The 24,622-nt window shown below is 42.7% G+C and overlaps 1 protein-coding gene across 1 annotated transcript in view; it reads left to right on the forward strand.

The window, feature by feature from the left end:
* Positions 1-24,622, forward strand: part of PRKG1 (protein kinase cGMP-dependent 1) — a 1,912,306-nt gene that overhangs the window by 159,691 nt on the left and 1,727,993 nt on the right. The window contains exon 2 of the mRNA XM_086921971.1: positions 17,958-18,124. Within this exon, the coding sequence (XP_086778097.1) occupies positions 17,958-18,124 (167 nt within the window). The remainder of the gene's footprint in view (positions 1-17,957; positions 18,125-24,622) is intronic.

Here is a 24,622-nt window from a genome sequence, read left to right on the forward strand (position 1 = left end):
TATATGTTGCTTTTTCTTGTATCACGATATTCCCGCCTTTGTCGGCCATCTTGATTTCTATTTGATCGTTTTTAGATAGTTGTAGAAGTGCCTCTCTCTCATTTTTAGTTAAATTATCCTTGTAGTTCGTATTCCAGCATCAACTTATCTGACAACATTGATTTATCAAACTCTTTAACCTAACTATGAAAGGCTTCATGCAGCCCCCCTGCAAAGAATGAACGTTTCTGTTCAACCTACAGGATGACAGTATCTAAAACAATCAACAATTGCTACACCGACTACCACCAACCAGCATTGGCAATGCCATTAACTCTGGGTTTACTATGCTGATACATGTACAGACAGGCGTGCACAAATGTGCATGCATTGTACACAAGGAGCCAATAAAGGAAAATGCGAAACAGTCCCTCCCAAAATGCAACATCCATTAAAGGTGGAAGGATACACCCAAACAGCCAATAGCAATAGATGTGAGAGTGATTTACTCCTGGAAACAACCTTTACAACAAAGCCTTAACCACAATATGACTTTACCGCAAAGCCTTAACCACGCATGCGACTTTACCAAGCATGACTTTACCATGTCTTTACCACGCAAACTATTACAACAAAAATGCCTTTACACCCCCCCTCCCCACACACACATATATATTGAAAACCATAGAATAATTAAGGAAATCCACCAAAGACCAAGCGGCACACAAATGTATTGTGCACACAAACAACGCGTTTCGGCGAAGCCTTTATATTTACATATCTATATGCTGGTGCGGCTCCTTCCTTACAGGACAACCCAGGAGAGGTTCATTGAAATAAAAATAAAAAAAATTTAAAAAAATTATATATATATATATATATATATATATATATATATATATATATATATATATATATATATATATATATATATATATATATATATATATATATATATATATATATATATATATATATATATATATATATATATATATATATATATATATATATATATATTACCTACTGGCGATAGCCAGTAGGTATATATAGTTAGGATTTTTTCTCTATGGAACTTTTGAAAATTCTATGCCTAATAACTTTGGCGTTTGTGGACGGAATTGGCTGAAATTTTCAGGAAAATGGCACATTTTGTTTCTGAGCAGCTCCTGGAAATTTGGGGGGGGGTTCGTCAAGGGGGGGCCGAGAAAAAAGGGGGGTCCCAAAACGCGTTTTTCCCATGTTAATTTCCATAGGGCGGTTGGCCTCACTTTTAGCCCGAACGGCTGAATGGATTTCCACGAAACTTGGCAAAATTGTAGGGACTGTTAGCCCGATGTGCCTTTGCTAAGTCTCAATATATGTGCTTCAGTGAATTTTGAGAAATTAACGTTTAAAACAAGATATATATCTGTAACAGCGCTCCGGGCAGCGCTCCGGTTCGCGAACTTTTCGCGTATCGGAACTTTGCGAAGCGAAGCTGATTGGCTCTCCGGTGTCTGTCAACATTCTAAACAGTCCGGAGCGGCCGCCATCTTGTCTCTCGGTAGGATCGAGAGACAAGAGGAGGCCAAAACAAAGGGGGAAATGAAGGAAAGGGGGCAAGGTAGACCCCTTCTGACCCCCTAGGATTGATGAGGGGGATATTATAGAGCCACGCCGGGCCCAAAAAAAAATAAAAAAAAATCCGATTTTTTCGCCGTAGAGAAGCGTCTTGGTACGCGAACCGGGCAGCTAACCGGGCAGCTAACCGGGAAGCTAACCGGCAGCGTAACGGGAGTCTGAGGAGGAGCTGATTGGCTGTCAACATTGTAAACAGTCCGGAGCGGCCGCCATCTTGTCTCTCGGTAGGATCGAGAGACAAGAGGAGGCCAAAACAAAGGGGGAAATGAAGGAAAGAGGGCAAGGTAGACCCCTTCTGACCCCCTAGGATTGATGAGGGGGATATTATAAAGCCACGCGGGGCCAAAAAAAAATAAATCCGATTTTTTCGCCGTAGAGACGCGTCTTGGTACGCGAACCGGGCAGCTAACCGGGCAGCTAACCGGAAGCTAACCGGCAGTGTAACGGGAGTCTGAGGAGAAGCTGATTGGCTGTTATCATTGTAAACAGTCTGGAGCGGCCGCCATCTTGTCTCTCTGTGGGATCGAGAGACAAGAGGTGGAAAAAAAAAAGGTGTAAATGAATGAAAGGGGTAAGGCAGACCCCTCCTGAACCACTAGGATTGATGAGGGGGCTATTAAAGTTCCCTGGGGGGTGAAAAAAAAAACATTTGCGATTTTTCGCGGTAAAGGTGCTTCCTGGTACGTTAACCGGGCAGCTAACCGGCAGCGTAACGGGAGTCCGACATATTGTGTTTTTTGAACGTTTGTGATATGTGCACGTGTGGATTTTGTCTAATTAAGGTTAAAAATATATATATATATCTTTAAGCGTGTTCTGGCGCGCTTACGTTTTGGGTTTGGTTTGCGCTGCAGAGACGATACGTCACGGTTATGCGATGCATCATGAGGCGTCTCACGGGCTACGTGATCCGTCACTTAATAAAGAATATATTTTACAGCTATAGATATTAGCTTTTAAAAAACCAATGAAATTCACAGAAAAAACCATAGGTTATAGACCATATATAGTTAGGAATTTGCATTTACAAAACCTTGAAAATTCACTGAAAAAACCATAGGTTATAGACCATATATAATTAGGGATTAGCATTTACAAAACCTTATTTTATTTGCACAAAACCATTGAAATTCCATATATAGTTAGTTGCACTAACTATATATCGCGGACCCGCAATCCACTGCTAATGATGTCACATATTACATCATTCATGACATGGTCAGTGACATCACTGATGACATCACTGATGACATCTCAAATGACATCACTGATGACATCACTGATGACATCTCAAATGACATCACTGGTGACATCACTGACATCTCATTTGACATTACTGATTACATCACTGATGATATCATTTATGTGATAATACATCTTCAGACTCTAATATAACCTTAGATACACTCAGTGTAAACAGGCACTCACAGACTGTCACATCCATGGAGTTACTCACACACCTAGTCAGTCATGCAAAGAATCAATCACACCTCCATTTCCTCAACTATACAGTTATACACACCTTACTTATTCAAACATATACTAACACATATTTACTCTCTTATACAATCCTTGATACAAGTTCACAATGATTCATACTGCCACTCTCACATTCACTGGCTCTTATGTTCAGTTATTTATATATGTCAACTCTCACATGGAGTGTGTTTTACATATGTACTTACTTTGACATGTAGAACTGAGATATCCATTCACTCACCAATATACTCATGCACACAGTCAACTGTCCATACAGCTGTTTCTACATGCACTTTTGAACCCATACACCTAGGGAATCAACTGCTCACACATCTATGCACAGAGTTATACACCTCCCAGCCACCCACACACATACTCAGTCTCCCATACAAATACTTGGGCAACCATTCAATAACCCATATAGTTACTGATATAGCTACTGATTTAAACATGCAGCAGTTTACAAAAGAACATAAATAATGATTGCCAAATTAAGACACTTTAATCACTAACCCATGCACTCAGTGAGACACATTTAACCATTCTCTCATACAGTCAGTCATGCACCTACTAAATCCTTCATCCAGACACTTATACATCCACTCATTCTTCAATATGTAAGACATATTTTAACTTTACAGAAACATACAGTCACTGGGTGTTGTCATCAGTGATGTCATCAGTGATGTCATTTGAGATGTCATCAGTGATGTCATCAGTGATGTCACTGACCATGTCATGAATGATGTAATATGTGACATCATTAGCAGTGGATTGCGGGTCCGCGATATATAGTTAGTGCAACTAACTACAATTTGGAATTTCAATGGTTTTGTGCAAATAAAATAAGGTTTTGTAAATGCTAATCCCTAACTATATATGGTCTATAACCTATGGTTTTTTCAGTGAATTTTCAAGGTTTTGTAAATGCAAATTCCTAACTATATATGGTCTATAACCTATGGTTTTTTCTGTGAATATATATATGTATATCACAAGAAATCTTCAGACCTCCACTTTGCGCGGCGAAAGAAGAGACGGACCCCACGATATCCAGGCAAGTTATTTATTCACAAGCGTTCAAAATGCAACGTTTCGAGTACTGGCGTACTCTTGTTCACACACCACATTTCTATTTTTGGTTTTCTTTTATGTTGTTGGTTCTGACCCCACCTATGGGCCACACCTCCCACACGTGCATCACATGATCCAACCTGTGGCCCGGATTGAGTAATTTAAAGCAACAATACACCACTATGTATATGCTGAGAATCACAGATATTGGACAATGTCGCAGTAATACATTAAAATAAATAGCGATAAACATAATGCCGCTAGTGTTAATTCCACCCCAGTAAACACTGTTTGGTAGTTGCAAAAATATATATTCCTGTATAAATACATTAATAACTTTTTTTATATCTTTACTGCCTGAATGCAGGTAACTGATCCACTGACTAATTTAAAATGATATGCCTACATGCATAATTCATACCTCAATAAGCTAAATATGTCAATGGACCAATCAAATGTATAAACATGTAATGACATTGTAAACAAATTTAGATGCTAGGCCTGACACAGTGTTGTTGAAACTTGAAACAGAGCTCAGCTGGATTATGTGAAGAAAAGGAATTCCCCCTAAATGCACCTTAGTGTCCAACCGTGACTATAAGCTACAGGCCTATATATTTATTAAAATGTATACATTTATAAATTTCATACTTCATAAATATTAAGACCTATTTACTCAATTTTTTTTAACAATAATATAAAAGTGCTCCTATATATTCACAGTGTAAAATAACCACCAAAAAATAACCAAATATTGTTTAAAAGACCGCATTGTTTGAAAACATAAACAACCAATCTAAAAACGGTAGTATGACTGGAAGTCACCATACTAGAGTACATTCTTGTTTCTATCATAATGTATATCTTATGGATTGCTCATATGCACTCCATTATAAAGTACACAGTAAAGAATTGCTGAAACCTGCAACATGGAGGTGCGATGGCCTGATTGAAATGTGGATACAATTGAAAAGTCATTCTACAAAAAATTGTGCAAATCCTCCGTCGCATTCAGCCCATTGGGTTGTTTGCTTTCAAGCTTGATTATGTACCGCGTCTCCAATCTACGTAGTAATTTATCGCGGTCGCCACCGCGTCTAAGAGGGGCAACAGCGTCAATTACATAATATGTAAGACAAGACAGGTCCCTGTTATGTCTGATGTTGAAATGACGAGCCACTGGATACGCCCCATCGTGATTGACAATGGCACGTAGGTGCTGCAATATCCTGACATGCACCTGGGCGCCGGTACTGCCCACATAGCGCAGACTGCAGGTGCATGTCAGGACATAAACAGCGAACTCCGTGCGGCAATTGTAATTGCCATGAATGGGTATTTCCATATTGGAGAATGGAGTACTGTAATGGGTGATGTTTTGGCCATATTTACAGGCTCGACAGGAGGAGCATTTGTGGAAGCCTTTGCCTCCAAACCACACATTGGCCCTGGGAAGTTCAGGGCTGGATTTGACCAGCTTGTTGTGCATACTAACTGCACGTCTGAATGTCACCACTGGTTTATCAGGGGTCCTGTCACGAAGAACACCATCTGTCTTAAGAATTGCCCAGTGTTTGTTAACAATGGACTGGATTCGGCGATGTTGTCTGCTGTAAGTTGTTATTAGTCTAACAGTGTCTGTACTGGTGTTAACGTCATGCGGTTTGGGTGCCAGTAGAGAAACTCTTGACCGTTCTCTGCTCTTTTCTAGCGCATTGGATAAGCAACTTTTGCTGTAACCCCTGGCTTGAAGTCTTGCCATCATGGCAACTGCTCCCTCCTCAAATTTCTCTTGGGTGTTGCAAATTCTTTTTAAACGCAACAACTCACCCAGAGGGATACTGGTTATGACATGTCTAGGATGACCACTGCTGGCGTGTAGGATGCTATTGCCAGCAGTGGGTTTCCGGTGCAGTGAAGTACCAACCACCGTACCATTAATGCCAATGCAAACATCTAGAAATTCAGCAGATGAAGTGCTGATGCTTGATGTAAAAAATAAATTGAAATGATTGGTGTTGAGAGCATCAACAAAGATTTTTGCACTATTTGTGTCGCCCTCCCATACACAGAACACATCGTCGATAAATCGCATCCAGTGCTTAACATGTTCAAAACCAGGGACGCTCACGAGATCCCGCTCCTCCCACAGCCCCACGTGCAGGCACGCGTAGCTGGGAGAGAAGCAGGATCCCATAGCAACACCGCGTACCTGTCTCCAAATGTCCTTACCAAACAAAAAATAATTATTGTTGAGGCACCACTGCACCAAGTCACATATCATTTTGTTATGACTATAATATGCACAAGATTTTGGCCCAAAAAATGTCTAATTGCCTCAATGCCCTGAATGTGTTGGATACACGTATACAGTGACTCAATGTCTAACGTGATAATGCACCAATTGTCTTGCCACTGTATGGACTCCAGCTTGGTCAAAAAGTCCCCTGTGTCTTTAATAAAGCTGGGCAACATTTGGACGTGCTCCTGTAAATAAAAGTCAATGTAACGTGAAATGTTCTCACCCATACTCTTGATCGCTGAGATGATGGGTCTCCCGGGTGTCGGATCTTTCATTTTATGCACCTTGGGAATAAGGTACAAATGTGGCATAACCGGATGTTCCACCAGAAGGAAAGCGCATTCAGTTGCTGAGATTAAGTTGCTTCTTTATAGGATAACAACATTTTTTTGACGTTGTCCTTAGCATGCTTGTATTGGACACCATTGCTTTTTTCATAGCAATTAATGTCTTCAAGTTGTCTCATTGCTTCCTTGATGTATTGGTCCTTTTGCCACAAAACAATGTTTCCTCCTTTATCAGAAGAATTCACAATTACTTCTTGGTTCTTTGACAGTTTTGCCATCAGATTGTGGTATTGTTTGGTTTGAAAACTGGACATGTTGTTCGTACTTTGGATTTGTCTGTTGAGTTTTTTCAAATCCTCGATGATGCACTCGTGAAAAATGTCCACCGCGTCCTTTGGCATAACGGGGACAAATTTGCTTTTGGGTTTGAAGGGGCTGTCACCGGCTCCCTTTTGTTGAATGTCGATCGCTCACAGCTCGCACTGCGTGTCAGTAATGTCCGTGTTAGTTGTCGGTGGAGCTGTTCCCATACTCAGATTGCACAGTGTTATGAGCGTTCTTGCCTCATTAGCTGCAACCAATGGGGAGACAGTACTTGCATCGGCCCCCCCCAGTGGCTACTGACGTGTTCACATTGGACTTGGATTTAATTGCGTAAAACTTCTTAAGTTTTAGTTTGCGAATGTAAAGAAAGACATCGGCTCTGGTATTAATGTAATTAAAAGTACTTTCGGGACAAAAATTAAGTCCCAGCATGAGGAGTTGTTGCTCAGCCGATGTTAGCGTTGTATCAGATAAATTTATAATGGTGCTTGCACACATCATTGTTTGCTGTTTTTCTTTTTGTGCCACTTCTTTTTTTGCGGCTGCGGAGGCTTTTGCACGTTTTCTTCTTGCCCTCCGCCTTGTGTTTTTCCTCTTCCTGCATTCCTCGACCGCGTCCGCGGACCTAGAGATTGCATATATATATCTATATCACAAAATCCTCATGCTGATCCATGTTACATAGGAATACTCGCACTCCAGAGACTTGTTCCCAAAGGTTTTTAATCAATGGCGACATGCTTCAATCTTAAACACTTCGATACTGTGCTCTACAATAATGTTGTCCATGACGAAGAGCATAAGCTTGAAAAACGTCGCCATTGAGAAAAAATCATTGGAAACGAGTCCCTGGAGTGTGAGTATTCTTGTGTAACACGGATCGACACACACATATTTATTGGGTGGCAGGGTTTATATTGGGTGGCAGGGTATTTTTGAGGTTTAGGTTGGGTTTGGGTTTTTGGGTGGCAAACGTATTTTTAGGGTTTAGTGTGGGTATGGGTGCTTATATATATTCATATATTACCTACTGTCGCCCGTAGGTAGTTATAGTTAGGACCAAGGCTACCATAGGAAAAGCGTTTTTTGTTTTGCCAATAACTTTGGAGCAGCTTGACGAATATCCAAGAAATGTTCACAAAACTTCCCCTTCTTGGTTCAGCAGCTGTGTTGAAAGTTTCGGGGTGATCCGTCAAGTGGGGGCCCATAAATAAATGAGGCCCCAAAACATGTTTTCCCCACGTTATGTCTATGGGGATTTTTCATTTTTCAAAAACGACTACAGCCGGAACTGCTGAATGAAATAACACCTAGTTTGACAGAAAGCCACTGGTAAGGTGCGGTAGGGTGCAGATTGATATTCGGGATTGTGCATGGATTGGAAGCTGACTGTTAGTGCTTAGACCGCTGCTCCTAGGTGGCCATACTGAAGGTGTTGGTGTTGTAAAACAAACTTAACACGCTTCAGAAAAGACGTGCACGTCTGGCGGCCAATTTGAGGCTTTCGTAAAGTTCCCATTGATTTCTGTGTCCTCTGCAGCCCCGTTTTGCATGAACTGTCATTTTTTCTTAGAAAGTTTTCTGAAACACTGTGTTTGTTTCCATATTACAGTGACATGCACAAATGAAGCTGAGAGTCTACTTTGACTGTACTTTAAGTTTTTCCTGCCCACTGATCTACACCTGGCTCGTTGACACTAGTTACAGGATTTCAGTGACGGGCACAGTATGTGCATGCTGTTAAAGGGATACATTTTGGAGTTGGTAATATTAAAAAAGGGGAAAAAAAAGAAAACAAAATAAAAAAACAACTTTAGCAATTCAGCATGCTCATTTGTGGTGATTCACACATCTCCTGTTTAAGTTGTTGTCACTTTGCCAAAAGCCATCTGCATTTTAGGGAGTATAATTTTCAGTAGTGTGTCTTATATGGTGCAATTGGTAGGACAATGGAAGGGTTAATGGAACCATCATCATTTTTTAACTTGCCAGGAGAGCAACGTGTCATTTGGGTTGATTGGAAGGAAGGTTTCCAAGCATATGTAGAAGATGAGGTGGTGAGGACTTTAATGCTTCACATAAATTGGTCATGCTCAAATATTGATTGTGAGCGGAAGGAAGAAGTATTTTAAAACATGTGCCATTGTTACCTGATGAAGGTGATGAGGATTCAGAAGGAGATGACTATGAGGTGGCAATGCAGAAATTGGATCAAAATTTCGGAAAGAAGACGAATGAAGTGGTGGAGCATTATCCTTTTTTTTTTCTAAACGCAGTTGCCAGGAGAATCGGTAGACAAATTTGTGGCAGCGCTTAGGATGTTGGCATCTGTGTGCAACAAACAAGGGATGTGTGGATGAAATGTTGAGTGACAAGTTAGTACAAAAGTTGAGAGAAAAGAGGGTACAAGAAAGGTTGTAAACACAGATGTCTTGACTTTACAGAAAGCTATTGAAATAGCGAACAGGGGTGAAAGCACGAAAGAAGGGATGAAGGAGATGGCAACAGATGATGTGAAGAAATTGGATGGTGTTCAAGGTGTAGTGTATAAAACATCCAGACAGAAGAAGGAAATTACATATTCCCCCAGGAAAAACACTTGGGGGGGGGGGAATAATGATTTGTTATAAGTGCGGGTGGAGGGGCATGTAGCAATTGATCCTACATGTACTGCTGTGGGTCAAGTGTGTAGAATGTATAAAATGAAGGGACATTTTGCAAGAGTTTGTAAAGGAAAGGGTTTTCAGGCCAATTCTTCTGCAGACAATAAAAGTATTAATATGTTGCATGACGAGAAAGAAGTACAGGATTTTCAGGAACAATTTCTACTGGAAGAGAGTGAGATTGGAGATTTGGGGGCAAGAGATCATTTGTTTAGTGGTATCACCATGATCGGAGTGGAAGTGCGAATGATGGGACGCACTACACATCAGTTGGAGAAGAGTAGGGAGGGAAATTTCCTGTGTAAGCATTGTATGCTCTAGACATCAAGCTATTGGCATGTGGGAACAAGCCCTTTGACTTGGTGGGTTATTGGATGGGCACACTGGAGTTTCAAGGTGAAAAGACACTCTCCAAAGTGTATGTGGACAAGTATGGGTCTCATTGGTTTCGATCGCCCCAGCAGAGAGAACTTGAAATCAGATTGGACCCTAATCATCCTTTTCAATTTTTGGTGGCTATATCTGATGGGGAGACCAAGTGGCAGAGTGAATTTCCGGGGGTCTTCTGGTAGAAACTAGGCTTGCTAGAGGGGTTTGCACTCAAAATTATCTTTAAGGTGGGTGCGTGCCCCATAGCACACAAGCCTCGTGGATTACCATTGGTGTAGAGCAGGGGTCTCCAAACCGGTCCTGGAGGGCCGGATCCATGCCAGATTTTTAAAATTACTACAAGTATCTCAATGGGGATATCCAAAAAATCTGGCTTGGATCCGGCCCTCCAGGACCGGTTTGGAGACCCCTGGTGTAGAGGGAACCTTTGTGGAATGAATTGCAGAGGTTATGCTAAGAGGATATCATTGAGGAAATTGAAACCTCAGAATGGTTGGCACCAGTAGTTTTAGCTATGATGGTTAATTGGCACTTGCGGATGTGTGTGGATCTGTGTGACTTAAATGTATTTGTATAGATCAGCATCCCCTTCCCAACATTGGTTATATTTTGATGACAGTCACAGGTGCTAAGTTTTTCTCTACACTGGATCTTTTGTCAGCATATCACCAGATCACGCAACATCCAGAGTCTAGGCCACTCACTTCTTTTGTCACTACAGAAGGTGTACCGGTTCGAGCATTCTTTGCCTTTTGGATTGGCACCCACAGCAGCTGTATTTCAAAGGGCCATGCACCAGTTGTTTAAGAAAGAAGATACAGTGACTTATTTTAAAGATGATATTCTGGTATTTGGGAAGGACATGGAAGAGCATGATGGGGTGTTGAGGAGAGTGCTGGCAACTTTGCAGGGGTGTGGATTGATCACCTGGTATGATAAGTGCTACCTTGGGTTTGAAGGTGTGGAATACTTAGGTCATTGGTTGAATGAGCAGGGGGAGGCACTCTAGTTAAAGTTGGTCTGAGCCATTGAGGAAACACCGGCTCCACTGAACAAAGACCAGTTGAGGCCATTTTTAGGATTGGCAGAGTACTATTCATGTTTTATTCTGAGGTTTGCTGACAAAACAGTATATATGAGAACTCATGGCAAGAAGTGTCAAATTTGAATGGAGTGGGGAATGTCTGAAGGAATTTGACTTGATCAAAAAGTGCATTGCAGTAGGCCCATTGTTGAAGCCATTCAACACAAGAAATGGATGTATAGTTTTCACTGATGCTAGAGGTGTAGGTTTGGGTGCAGTCTTGATACATCACAGAGATGGAAAGGAGGTAACGATAGCTTATGCCTCAAGGCCTTTGAGAGGTGCTGAGTTGTCATATTCTACAATTGAGACAGAAAATTTGGCATGTTGGTGGGGTGTGAATCACTTTCAGAAGTTTGTGTGGGGTATGTATTTTGTGATAGGCACAAATCATTACCTTTGGTACAAGGCAGGTGTCACTTAGGATTACCAAGAGGGTTTTTGAATTGATGGCATACACTTTCAGAATGGAATATGTGTGAGGAAGGAAAAATGTTGCTGCTGACTGCTTGTTAAGGTTACTGGTGGAAAGCGAGAATGGAGGGATGGAAGAAGAGGAGCATTAGCTTGTGGGGAATGTGGAGATACTCATTGAGGGTCGGATACATCACGAGGAATGGTTACAGATGGTCAGTGAGGATCTCAAATTGCTAGAAGTGAAGGAGTATATGGTGAAGGGATGGTCGGCCAAGGGTAAAGCTTCTGATAAAGCAGAGTCACTCAGGAATGTTGACATGGAATGATTTGTCATTGGTGAAGTAGTCTTCAGGAGCAAACTGCTGGTCACATCAGTGGTATTGAGGTATCACATAGTGAGATTGGCACACAATGGTCATGCTGGCATGAGTGTAACCAAGCGTGGGGTGAGTTTGGAGTACAGGTAGCCAGAATTAGACAAAGATGTGGAAAGGGCAATAAGAGATTGTTTACCATGTGCATGGAATGACAAATCACAAAATACAGTGGATTACCCACCAGTGGAAGTGGACAAAATGGATGTACCTTGGAAGAAGTTGGGTTTGGACATCTCTGGGCTATACCGAGCATGGGGTTCATGTCCCAAATTTGCATTGGTGGGCCAAGCTCTCAAGTGGCTACTTTTTGAAGCAAGAATTCAACATAAAATCGCCTGCATGACTCACAAAGCCCTACATCACAACACTCTGAGGGATTTGGCCCAAAAACTGGTGCCCTCATGCAGCAACAGGTCCTCCAGGAGGTGGAGCGATTAGTAGGTTTTTCAGTTTTGAGGGTGTTTAGCTTGAGGTGGTTTTCGATCAGCTAAGACTGAGCTATTTCTGGTGTTATATTGAGAGATTTGATGTCCTCCAGAGATGTTATTTTGAAATATAGTTGTGTATCATCTGCGTACATGTGATAAAGGATATTTGATGAGCTGAGGATATCAGCGAGCAGCTTCATGGATAGTTTGAACAGTGTAAGTGAGGAGAAAGAGCCCTGCAGGACTCCTAATATGACTGGGACAGCCATGGAAAGGGATTAATTGACCTTGAAACTTTGGGATCTATTGTGGAGGAAAGAGGTGAACCAATTAAGGACTGACCCTTAATAGCCCATTCTATATTTCAGGAGGTTTAGGAGATTATCGTGTTTGACGGTGTCATAAATCAAGCAGGATTAGCAGGCAGGCTTCATTCTGGTCTAGATTTTTTGTACGTCATCTACTATGTGGGTCATAGCCGATTCAGTACTATGTCCTGCACGGAAGCCAGATTGGTATTGATTGAGCAGGTTGAAGTGGGTGATGAGGTTGTCCAACTGGATGACTACACATTTTTCTAAGAGTTTAGCCAGAGTTAGGATGTTGGAAATTGGGCGGTAATTATTTAAGTCCATGGGGTCCACCGTGGTTTTTTTTAGGATGGGGGGCACTTGCCCTGATTTAAGAATTCCAAGAATGATTCCTTGGAGTAGAGAGGCATTGATCATCTTTGTCCAAAGTGGCAGTAGCAGTGGTATGAAGTCATTTAGGTAATTTGTGGGACGAGGGTCTGAGAAGTGGTTAGAGGGGTTCAAGGAGCGCTCTTAGTAATACTTCTTCACTGTAAGTTGTGAAAGAGGACCATGCAGCGTTGTTTTTGAGGGCGAACTTCGATGTGAAAGTAATTGGGGTTGCTAGAGTGGGAAATGAAGTGTCCTTCTGAGTGTCAGCCTGAGCTACTAAGGCATTAAGTAGGTCTGTCTTCAGATATTACCTCTTCTTCGTGAAGAAGGAGGCAAATTCTTCGTAGCCGGGTGGTGCGCATTGTCCAGCTTGGGGCAGTGTGATAAGCCAATAGATTGAGATTTGACTAGCTCAAATAGTTTTTGCGGTCGATTCTTGGCTTGGTCTAACTGATTTTTGAAAAAGTTTGCTTTTGTATGTCTAATCTTTCTATAATAGGAGTTTCTGGGGTCTCTAAGCAGTTTGAGGTGGTCAGGGGATGGTGATGATCTCCATCGCCATTCAACTAGTCTTAGGGCTTGTCTGTCCTCATAGAGTCTACCGTCATAGCAGGGTTTTGAGTTTTTTGTGGAGAGCCTCTTCAGTTGAAACGTAGAGGTTGGGTCTAAGATCGTGGTCATGGAGTTAAAGTAGTGGCTTGTCAAAACTTGAACAGCAGATATGCCTTCCGGGGGAGCAGGAGGTTGACACTGGCGGATGTGGGTAGGTCTGTGTGGTTTTTTTTTAGGTTCCACTTCCATTTTTAGGTCTCGTAGGTTATGCTGAGCATAATTTTACTAATTCCTTGATGAAGAAAGCGATGGAATGATGATCAGACCAATCACAGGAGAGGATCGTGTCAAGTTGAATGACCAAATCAGGGATTGAGCCTTTGTCATGTGTAGGGCTGTTGCAGATTTGGATACGGTCAACGTCCGAGAGGAAAGTTTTTTGAGGCTATTTACCACAGGGTCGTTAAGGTCATTCCAATGGAGATTGAGATCTCCGAGGAATATTTGGGTATTTTGTTGTCCAGTATTTGTAGTCACGATATCCATGAATTGTTCAGTGAAGGTGAGGTTATCATCTGGGGGGTGGTAGAATATGTGCAGTGAACAGATTGGTTTGTTATTACTTGTGATATCTTAACAGAGGTATTCACATGAAGTTAAAACCGGTGAATGTGCGCGGTTCACTGAGAGACTGTTCCTGTGCATGCAGGCAATACCGCCTCCTGGTCTATTGGGTCTGTCTAATCTGGTGATGTCATGGTAGGGAGTAACCAGTGTGTTGAGGATAGGCTTGGACGATTCATTTTACCATGTTTCAGTCAAAATTAGATGGTCAGGTTTGTGAGTGAGTATAAGATCAGCTATGTCAGCTGCGTATTTTGAAGCCGATCTACAGTTTAGTAATATACATTTGAGACGTGACTTGGTGGTGGTTGGAGGTTCTTGTGCCAGCGGGAATTGTGTAAGATTCTCTAAGGTTATACCTCCAGCTTTGTGATTAGGGGCTCTGTGTGTATTGGACTGGATGGTTTGGATTGAGGAGTGTTTATTTAGATTGTTTGAGTACTCTGTGCTCTGGCTGGGATGAGGGAGATCGTAAGAGAGGAAAAGGGAGTGGATATCCTTGGACGATCGAGAATACTTCCTTCAGACCGGTCGGGTTTGGCTTTGGGGTAAGGAACTGTTCTCCATCTTGGGGGCGGATGAGTTGGGGATTATAATTGCAACTGGTTCGGGTATGAGTAGCTGTTACTGTGTAGGTTCCTATTTTCAGCTTCAGAAGGACGTTTGATCTTAGGTTGATGCAAAATCAGGTCCCGTAGCATTTGGAGGTCATCTTTAACTTGTTGTAGTCAAAGTAAGATTTAATCTAGTCTAGGGTCTGGTGTGGGTGATGTGCCTATTGTTTGGTCTGGTGATAGGGGGGTGGATGAGCTAGGGATGAGGCTTGGAGGATAACAGTGATCTGAGTCTGCGTAGTGAGATCTACCTGTATGGCTATTTGTAGAGGGGGTGAGGTAGCCAAAGGTGGAGAGGTATGTACCGGGTGGGTGTGCGGCGGAGTTAGGGAGTATTCCTGATATTAGGGGGCAGATTGTAAGTGATGTTACTTGATTGTGTTATAGGTATAGGTAGGGTGGTGTAGGAGTAAGGGGTGGTTCTCATTTCCAAGGGTGTCTGCTGGCGCTGGGGTGAAAGTATAAAATGATTGGCTCGTCGGAGGTGAATTCCTTGAAGGGGATTCAGGAGGGGAATTGGGGGACGTTATGGAATTAGGGGTGCCTGAGAGGACGGATAGGGTCTGAGGACTATATCCTTGATGAAAGGTAAGATGTTATCGAGTAAGATTAGATTGTGGTATGATGGTTGCATGAGGATAATCCCATTATGATAAATGGTGATTGTTGCTGCGGCTCTGTAGAATGGCGAAGGGATGATAGAGATCATGAGACCATGTGCTTTTTTCCGGGACGAGGAAACAGAGAAAAGGGCGCAAAAAGCTTTCCTCCATTGGGCTCCTCTCTTTGTGTAAAAAATTATGTCATTAGTTATATAGCCCTTGATTATAGAGAAGTAGGGGTCTAAGATTGGGTCTCAGGGTGTGTTCTTAGCAGAGTATGTTAACACGTTCCATGCTGATGACGGAACCGCTCCGTCATCAGCTGCGGTTGGGCTGTGCTGATGACGGAGCGGTTCCGTCATGGCCCGGCCGCCACGCCTGCGCGGCGCTGATTTCGCGCCTGGGCGGCGCGTTCTATTGAGCGGGGCGGGCCATGACTGAACCGCTCCGTCACGAGCACAGCTCAACCGCGGCTGGTGACGGAGCGTTTCTGTCACCAGCATGCGGCCGCCCCGCCCTGTTAGCGCTGCGGCGGAATAGCCGCCGCAGCGAAAGGGTTAAAGCGTTTGGCTGCTTTTTTTGAGAGGTTAGGAGGGTACGTAATGGTGTATGTATGTTGTCCTGGGCGCTCCATTGTGAAGTTGACACTTCTCTGTAGGGGTAGAGAGGTAGGGGGAGTGTGCGAGAGGGGTGATGTCAGGCGTGGAGTGGGATGAGTTATTTCTTGAGATATATTCCAATCCTCAAGTTTTGTTCGCTGTGGCGTTACATACATGGAGTAACCATATGCAAATGAGGCATGTGACAGGGGCAAATCATATGCAACTCAGGCTTTATCCTGCCTGGGCATGAAGAGTAAGTTACATGCTGCAATCTGGCAGTGTCTACCTACAGTACATCATATTTGTTTACAGTAAAACAAGTCTTTTTTCTAGATTAGAATCAGTAATATTGCATGTTTTAGACATCATTCTTCTTGGTAACGCAACCAGGCTAGTGCTAAACAGAAAAGGCTTAGAGCCAGTTTGCTCTGTTTGTTGAATATTTGCTTCCAAGCAGAAGCTGAACAAACGTGGGATAGCTTAGTCTATCTGGCATCCTCAGTGCCTTCTCTGGCAGCTTTTGCATACTAGACACAGAGACCACATGCCCGTCATTGGGAACGAGGCTGGTGCAAACAATTCCTTAAGCATTAAAAACACAACAGCTGCAAAAAACATCAATAAATAGACACGATTACTGAAATAACATGTTATCTCACTCAGAACATGATCTGGCATGAGTTGTTTTTTGGTGAGTGATGGAGCCAATCAGCTCCCTTAATGTCGAATTCCTCTGCCTTCTTTGGACCTTATTTAGGAGGTTTTGGCACAGGGCAGTGCCGCAAGGAATCTTGCTGCACTGCTGTGTGTTGAAAGAAAAGGGCAGGAATGTGCCGTATCTATGAGATACGGCGCTTTTATGTCCTTTTCCCCTGATCTGGTTCACAATTGGCTGCCATGCGCCAACACAGGCACCCTTGCAGCATGATGCAAGGGCGTCTGCTCTGTAGGGGTGATTGTTTTTGTGCAGGAAGGTACATCTTCCTGCACAAAAACAATCATGAGACATGTGTTCCTCTTTCTATGTGTGTTGCAGAATGGAGCACACATAGAAAAATATCAATATTTTTCCTCGTTGCACCTCCCTAACGCCACCCCTGGGGTGGTGATAGAATCTGACGCATTTCCAAGTTTAACGATTCCTCATAAATCTGGTAATGCTTCAGATTCCATGGGGGTTGGGTGGGAACACACAGTTCTGCGAGAAAGTGACACATATGTACAACGCCATGAACAACCACGTAAAGTGGCTTTGCGAGGCCTTGTAAATATGCTGCGCCACATTGCAGAACCGGAGCATCAAAAAAGTGACGCTCTGGCGTTAAAAAAATGCTGCTAGGGTCCTCGTAAATGAGGCCCTGTGTACTTACGATTGGAGCTCTGCGCTGTGCTTTAGATTGGGGCTCTGCGCTGTGCTTTATAGCTTCATTGATAATTTATATGAATAACGTTATCAACCTGAAATTGAAAACATCGCAATTGGACGGTCAAGTATTTCAACTCGTAGCCCATTTTTTTTTAATTAGGAAAATGTTGCAATTTCTTGAACGCCTTCCAAAAGCGCCCAGTTGCGTCCACCTAAGCGAGCACACAATTGTATTCCTCCTCTCCGCATTTGTCAGACTACCAACTGGAGATCATAGTTCGCGAGCTGAGTTATCACGCGTGATGGTTCATCACTGTTAATTTCTTCCGGGGCACTCTGTTTCCAGGTTGTTTAGTAGCAGTGTTAGAGCACCTGACACCTCGCATTAGTGTTTCCGCGCGCAGAGCGAGCGTGCTGCGCGCGTCACGCGCTGGCAATACAGGCCGCCACGCGACGTGCTGGATAAATATTCTTTTTCTTGCCACAGGTCCAAGGATTTAATAAAGGAAGCGATCCTCGACAATGACTTTATGAAGAACCTTGAGCTGTCGCAGATACAGGAGATTGTGGATTGCATGTACCCGGTGGAATATGGGAAAGACAGCTGCATCATCAAGGAAGGAGATGTGGGGTCCCTGGTATATGTCATGGAAGGTATGTTATGTCCCAGTGACACTCTGGTATTTAAATATTTCTGCTTTCTCCAATCCGTCTGAAACCAGACAGCGAGCGGATTATGTGAAACAGATAGAGAGTGTGTTGACTGTAGCAAAACTGTTTTTTTTTGTTAAGTGAAACATTGCTTAAATAGCGGATGCCAACAAATTGTGAGAAGCAGATATTGAGCGGTGTTGAAGTGAACATCAAGAGGTTTATAGCTGAGAGACGAAATTGACTCAGGCAACGCAAAGCTCAATATTGAGCTGGAAGGATAATAAATCATTTTGTTCACAAAGCTGGAATGCTAGGTGTTGTGGAATGGAGTGCTTTTAGTCCAGTTTATGAGAAAGCACATTTTAGGAGCTTTCAGGAAGTGTTGTCCAGTGACAGCCTATTTTGTACGGGGCTATGGATTTTATCATATTAGTCAGTTACAGAGGAGGCCATATTTATAGGCATTCAAAGAAGCTTTGTTTTGATGTGGGTTGTACAAATTGGAGACTTCGCAGGTGTATTTATGAGAAAATAGATTTTAGTAGAGGCCTGAAGTGATATACCATTAGCTATAGATTTAATTAGATTTGTGATTTATGGAAGAGATGACAGTTTTGCAACTCTAGAATGTATTTGTCACTTAGATAGGTGGAAATTGATTCAGTGGTTAGTGTGAAAGCTGAACTGGCTGTTTGAGTGGAAATTGTGAATATAAGAGGAAGTTAAGCTGCTCAGACATTCGAAAAACTCTCTTTACATCGGTATTTTCGTTGTTATGCATTTTTAACGATTGTATTTATACTGCTGCTTTATCATTGTTGAATTTGAAATGTATGACAATATTATCAAGACCTGTTACTGTACAGGAGGTGGGAATGTTGAAAAACTGACTTGGACCACCACTACCTCGGATTGTTTGACATGTACTAGCAAAGTATGGTGGTGAAAGATGAGGTTGAATGAGACTTCTCAGGGAGGGGAAGTTCGCTGCCATGCTCAAGATGTCTGAACCTCTCTTCCATGTGGTCTTACACCACAATATTGCAGTTTTAAAATCAACCTGCAAAAATACCGTATCCATGATCCCAAAGACATTATATTGTCAAGTTAAATAAATGTAGAGTTAAGAATAGTAAATCCATATTTCCCTACATATACCTATCTTGACAATATATTGGTGGTCGATACCACGAATACAGCATTTTGGTAGGTAAATATTAAAACAATCATATTGTGACTTACAAGCTGATTTGTGCCAGAGATGGCTAATGTCATATGTTGTATTCAGAAGAATAGAAATACGAATGAGTACTGAAAACTCAAGAAAGCTGCCTACTCCTACTGTACACATGCATGGATGAAACTATTCCCTACAACATCCCTCACATAGGGATGCAGAGAAATGTTTGTAAATAAAAAACATATATTTTATTCAAAACAGTAGAATAGATGGTGACTACTGAGGACGAATGGAAGCAATTCATTCACAATCATTTGAGTGTTGTATCCAAGCCATGGTTGGCGGTGAGATCTATCAGGCTACCAAACCAAGAGATTTATCATTTTGCAGGAGTTTACAATCTCTAAGCAATAAAAGATGGCATGGGGTGGCAAGAAAAATGTTTCCAGGCATGAGAGGAAGTGATAAAAAAGGGGAAAAAGAAGTCTTTGTTTACTGATGCACATTTCACTCATGATAAAGGTGCATGTCCAAAGGAATAAATAAAGTCAGATGGAGATTCAATCAATTGGTCTTTTTTTAAAACATTGGCTCTATGCTGAAAGCATCATGTTCTAATAAACAACCAGATTTAATTAGGTTTAAGCCATTTTTCAATCGAAAAGTAATAGTAAAAATGGACTCTATAAAGAGAATGGAGATTGCGTGCCTTGTAAAAAACTTTGTAAGCAAATGTAGGATTGTAGGGCAGAATGTTGTATACTGACAAACATATATATCGTGTCCATAGTATAGGTGCCGAACATCTCATCCAATTGTTAACTTATAGGCACCATAATATAATATTTCTGTTTGACGATGTTCTATAAATGATATCTGGTACCACTCCATCAGCAGGTGTGAAAGAGACAAAAATAGATGAATTCCTGAAGTTGTGAGGCGAACGCGGTTGTGTGATAGCATGAGGTAATCGATGGCGAAGCTGGAGACTATGGAAGATGAAGCATTGTTCGGCAGACAAAGGGGCGCCCCGAGTCAGCTACTCCCTAAATGTGGTCTTGTGGCAGGAAAACAAGGATTGGGTGCAGATTGAAGAGGCCTGCTGCTCTTTATCTGTGAGTAAAATCTAGGGGGCACATTTACGAGAAAGGGACTCAGTGCATTCCGCAAGCCATTTAGCTGCATAATGTAAATGTATGTAAATGTAGGTATACTTATATAGCGCAACCTGTCACCACAAAGGGCATCCTGGCGCTTGCCTAGGGAACCCGTCCTGGTATTCCCCTGTGAGAAGCCCCGACAGGGTGTCCACAGGGTGAAAGTCAGGCATCCCGCCGCGAGGGGCCGTTGTGGAGATTAAGCAAGCTATTGCCCAGAGTCGCAGAGTGTGAACCCGTGAGTCGAGGAGGCACCGGGACGAGAATTATCGAGTCCGTGGAATTTTTAGCCCAAGACCCGCCGGGGCGGGGAATTGAACCCTGGTCCAGGACCGATCTCAGATTCCAGGTCTGTCGCCTCTAACCCCTGAGCCACACTTCTCCGACATAACACTGAGTCATTTTTAAAGCACAGGAATGCGACATATTTACAATGATATGTCGTAGTCCTGTGCTCTCCCCTGCACTGGTGCCCAAACAGCTGCCATGCGCCGGCACAGGCACACTTGCACCATGGTGCAAGGATGCCTGCATCATGAGGAGATTGTTTTTGTGCAGGAAGGGGCATCTTCCTGCATGAAAACAATCACTACAGGCATTTTCCTCTATCAATGCGTGCTGTAGAATGCAGCACGCATTGATAGAGGAAAAAACGAGGAGAAATTAAAACATTTCTCCTCGTTGCGCCTCGCGTTTCCAGATTTACGATTCCTTGCAAATCTGGAAATGTGTCTGGTTCCATGGGTTTTGCCTGAGAACACCCACTGCAACACCCATGGAACGCCCCTATCATGCAAAGTGCTGCGTGTAAAGGGGCCATATTTACAAGGACAGGAAAAGCCACGCAGGGTGGCTTTTCATGTCCTTGTAAATATGGAGCAGTGAAATATGCCACCAGTAGTCACAAAAAGTGACGTACTGGTGGGTAAGGGGACTTATAAATCTGTCCCAAGGCTTCTAAAGGAAATAGAGCATTATTTATCTAGTCATTCACCTCTGTCTCTTTAGAGGTCATTCAAATGACATCAGGGGCTAGTCACCGAAGGTTGTGGTTGAAAGAGAGAGTCCAGTAGAATGTATCGCTCAATAAATCATGTTGCGAATAACTCTGAGCAGGATTTCACAGCTTTTTTTGATCAGGCTTGGTACTTTGATGCCTCAGTTTCTTTTCTTTTGGAAATATTATATAACGTACTTGGTGCAGTGTTTTAAGTTTTACTGTATGAATGTCAGACTTTTTTATTAATAGATCCCTTTTTTAGGACTATCATGAAATCAAAGGAAGTGTGCGCATTTGTTGCCTAGTTACCAAATTTCTTTTCAAGTGACAAGAATGACTTAGATCGTCTGTTCCATGTAAATGCTGCCCTTATGTCTCCTATATCTCTTCAATATTTAACACTAGATTACCTTTTGCTTAAAGTTACTTTTGTAAATATAAGGTCATACTTTATAACCTCGTCCATGCAGTGAACAGAAGTGCCTTATGTTACAGTGTTATTTTCAATACTCTCAGCCAATCTCACGAACCGTTGCCAAGCTGCAACTGCACAGTCAACCTCCTTCCTAAAGCCGCATGAAGAGGTTTTGGGTTACTTGTGACTCCCGTTGCTGGACATGTAGCCCAGTATGTTTCTTGTTTCCACTTGACTTCGAAAAAAGATAGAAACAGGGTATGAACCACATGAGCTATTGTAATGTGTCATGCATTTTGTGTAGGACAATACCAAACCATGCCTGAGAATATGGCAGGTCACATGAAATGATTTCCTGGAAACACTTAGAGTGGCGGTGTCTGACCCTTGGATATGGACCACTCACAGAAGAGGTTAGATATAAACTGCTGAGGTCACAAGTTGTCTCACTAGACATTAGAACAGGTAACAGAGAATGATGAAAGCTCTAGTGCAGATATTTGAAAATGAGCTTCTTTTAGGCAATTGCATATGCAGGAAGCTTTTGACAACACACAGACCATTATTTTAATGGCTAAATAGGTATTTTGCTCCATTCTAGCTAGAACACCAGATAATAAGACCCCAGCTATATTCTAAATGTTCAAAAGTTTGCCAATCCCTGCTGCCTGGAATCCTTCACTTCTCCCTTACAGGACTTCACAGAACACCACTAAGGTTGTGGCAACATCAAGAAATTCCTCTTTACCCAGACAATGTGAGGAAGACCCTGGCTCCATTAAAGGTCCCTATGTTTTCAATTCTATTAAACTACTCACCGACAACAGTGGTGCTAGGGTGGAGAAGCATTTTCGCCCTGATCAATTCCAAAGTGGTGTTCCCGAAGGTAGTTGATGAGGTGCTAGTCAAACCATATTTTCAATGACCACTTGCTCATGGTGCGTATTCCTTAACTTTGCCCTTGATCTCTTAATGACGAATCAAACCTCCTTATGGGTTAAATCCTGCAGCCATCATAGTCAGTGGACTAACAATGATGTATTCTTCCTGGAACAGAACAATTATCTTCACTTCTGAGAACTCCAGTTCAATTACAACCTGGCTATACCAACTCCTTCAATTTATTAATATCAGTTTCCTCCATTTGTGAGTCAAAGCATGTCCATCCTTTGTAATCAGGAGCAGGCCTTCATATTTTCCACCATTGGTGCTCAGCTTCATAAGGTCCTCTTGAAGATGTCAATCCCTAAAAAAGGTCCCCATGATCGCTCACAAAGGAGTGTGGAGAAAACGGCCAGTCTAGCTGCCCAATGTATGCCCAGTTTGTGCAGTAAAAATGAAGAAAATCTCATGAAGCTTTGGAAGTTCCTGAACGCTGATCTGTTCTCCTAGTCAGGAATCACTGAAGTTGTTATCTTGTTTGCGGTCAGGGTCGGTTGCTATCAATGGGGCAGCAAGTGCAATGGTATTGGGTCCAGAAGCAGTAGGGGGGTCTACTGAATCAGTGACTACCGGTGTACTTTAATACCCAATCTATAGCCAAGAGGCCGGATTCGCTCACTTGCACTATGTGCAATGGCTCCCTTGCTTCGCCGCTTCCTTTGGATACAAGAAGCATAAATATTGCAAACAACTCGCAACAAAACACCATTCTGAGATTTTCATGGGTGAAATATTAAAATGCGCCCTTTGCAAAAGCCAATTCCTCTCTAAAGCAAATTTTAGATTTCCTTTACCGTTAGGATTTAAGTTGGCTAGCGACACTAGTTCTTGATACTTTTGAGCAGGACTTGCATGCCTTAAGCTTCTGCTACAAAGATGAAGAGAGGGCTACTACATGAATTTTTTTTATCGTTACACATTTTCTTCACATCATTTCATAGTTTATCCAAATTTACAAGTTTCCTATTTGCGCACACACAATTGCCTGTTGCTGAGAATTACTGATCCTGGACCCAATACCTGGTCCAGAGGCATAGCACTATGAATTTCGCTTCAAATGTTCTTATACACTCTATGGCTTTTCAACCAGTGTGTAAGGGGGTCAGTGTATATAGTGCGCTTGGCTATGTATGCATAAATGAAGGCAGACACACACTGTAGAGGGTCAGTCGGGGCAGGAAGTCACGAGCGACATCCCCCCATTTATTTATAGCCTTCTGGCCACGCCTGGCCAGAAGGTGTTACATTTTGCTTGCGTAGTTCCGGCCGAGGCCGGAGCTACGAACAACTAGACCGCTACATCCCTTCCCAAGTTAGTCTTTTGAAGGAAAACAATTCAACACATAAAGTCCGCAAGTCTTTGACAAGGCCTAGGATTTGGCCTAAGGTTGTATGGCCTTCTTCCTCTTACCGGAGTGTTCTCTGGGCATACCCTCGCAGATGGCGTCAGTGGTTCTGTGGCCAGGGTCGATGGGGTGATTGCCGGACTGCTCAAGGTCGCCCCCGTTGGTTCACTGCTGTCGTCTGGCCTTTCCGTTGAGCCCATTCGCCGCTCTGCGTTGTCAGGTGTTGGTGGAATTTTTTGAACCATGACACATTTCTGGTTACTTCTTCGCCTTCACGCCGGGCTGTTACGGCTGTGCCTCTGCTCGTTTGGACAATCCAGGGTTCGGTCTCATAGGGTGTTCTGAACTTTCCCCCTGGTCTCCGGGCTCGAATTAACACATGATCTCCTGGAACCAATAGTCGGTCTTGGGCACCCCTTCTCCTGCTTGCCTGGTCATTGGTTCTTCTCTGTCGGGTT

Source organism: Lissotriton vulgaris, chromosome 5 (genome assembly GCF_964263255.1).
Source record: "Lissotriton vulgaris chromosome 5, aLisVul1.2, whole genome shotgun sequence".
Taxonomy (NCBI): Eukaryota; Metazoa; Chordata; class Amphibia; order Caudata; family Salamandridae; genus Lissotriton; species Lissotriton vulgaris.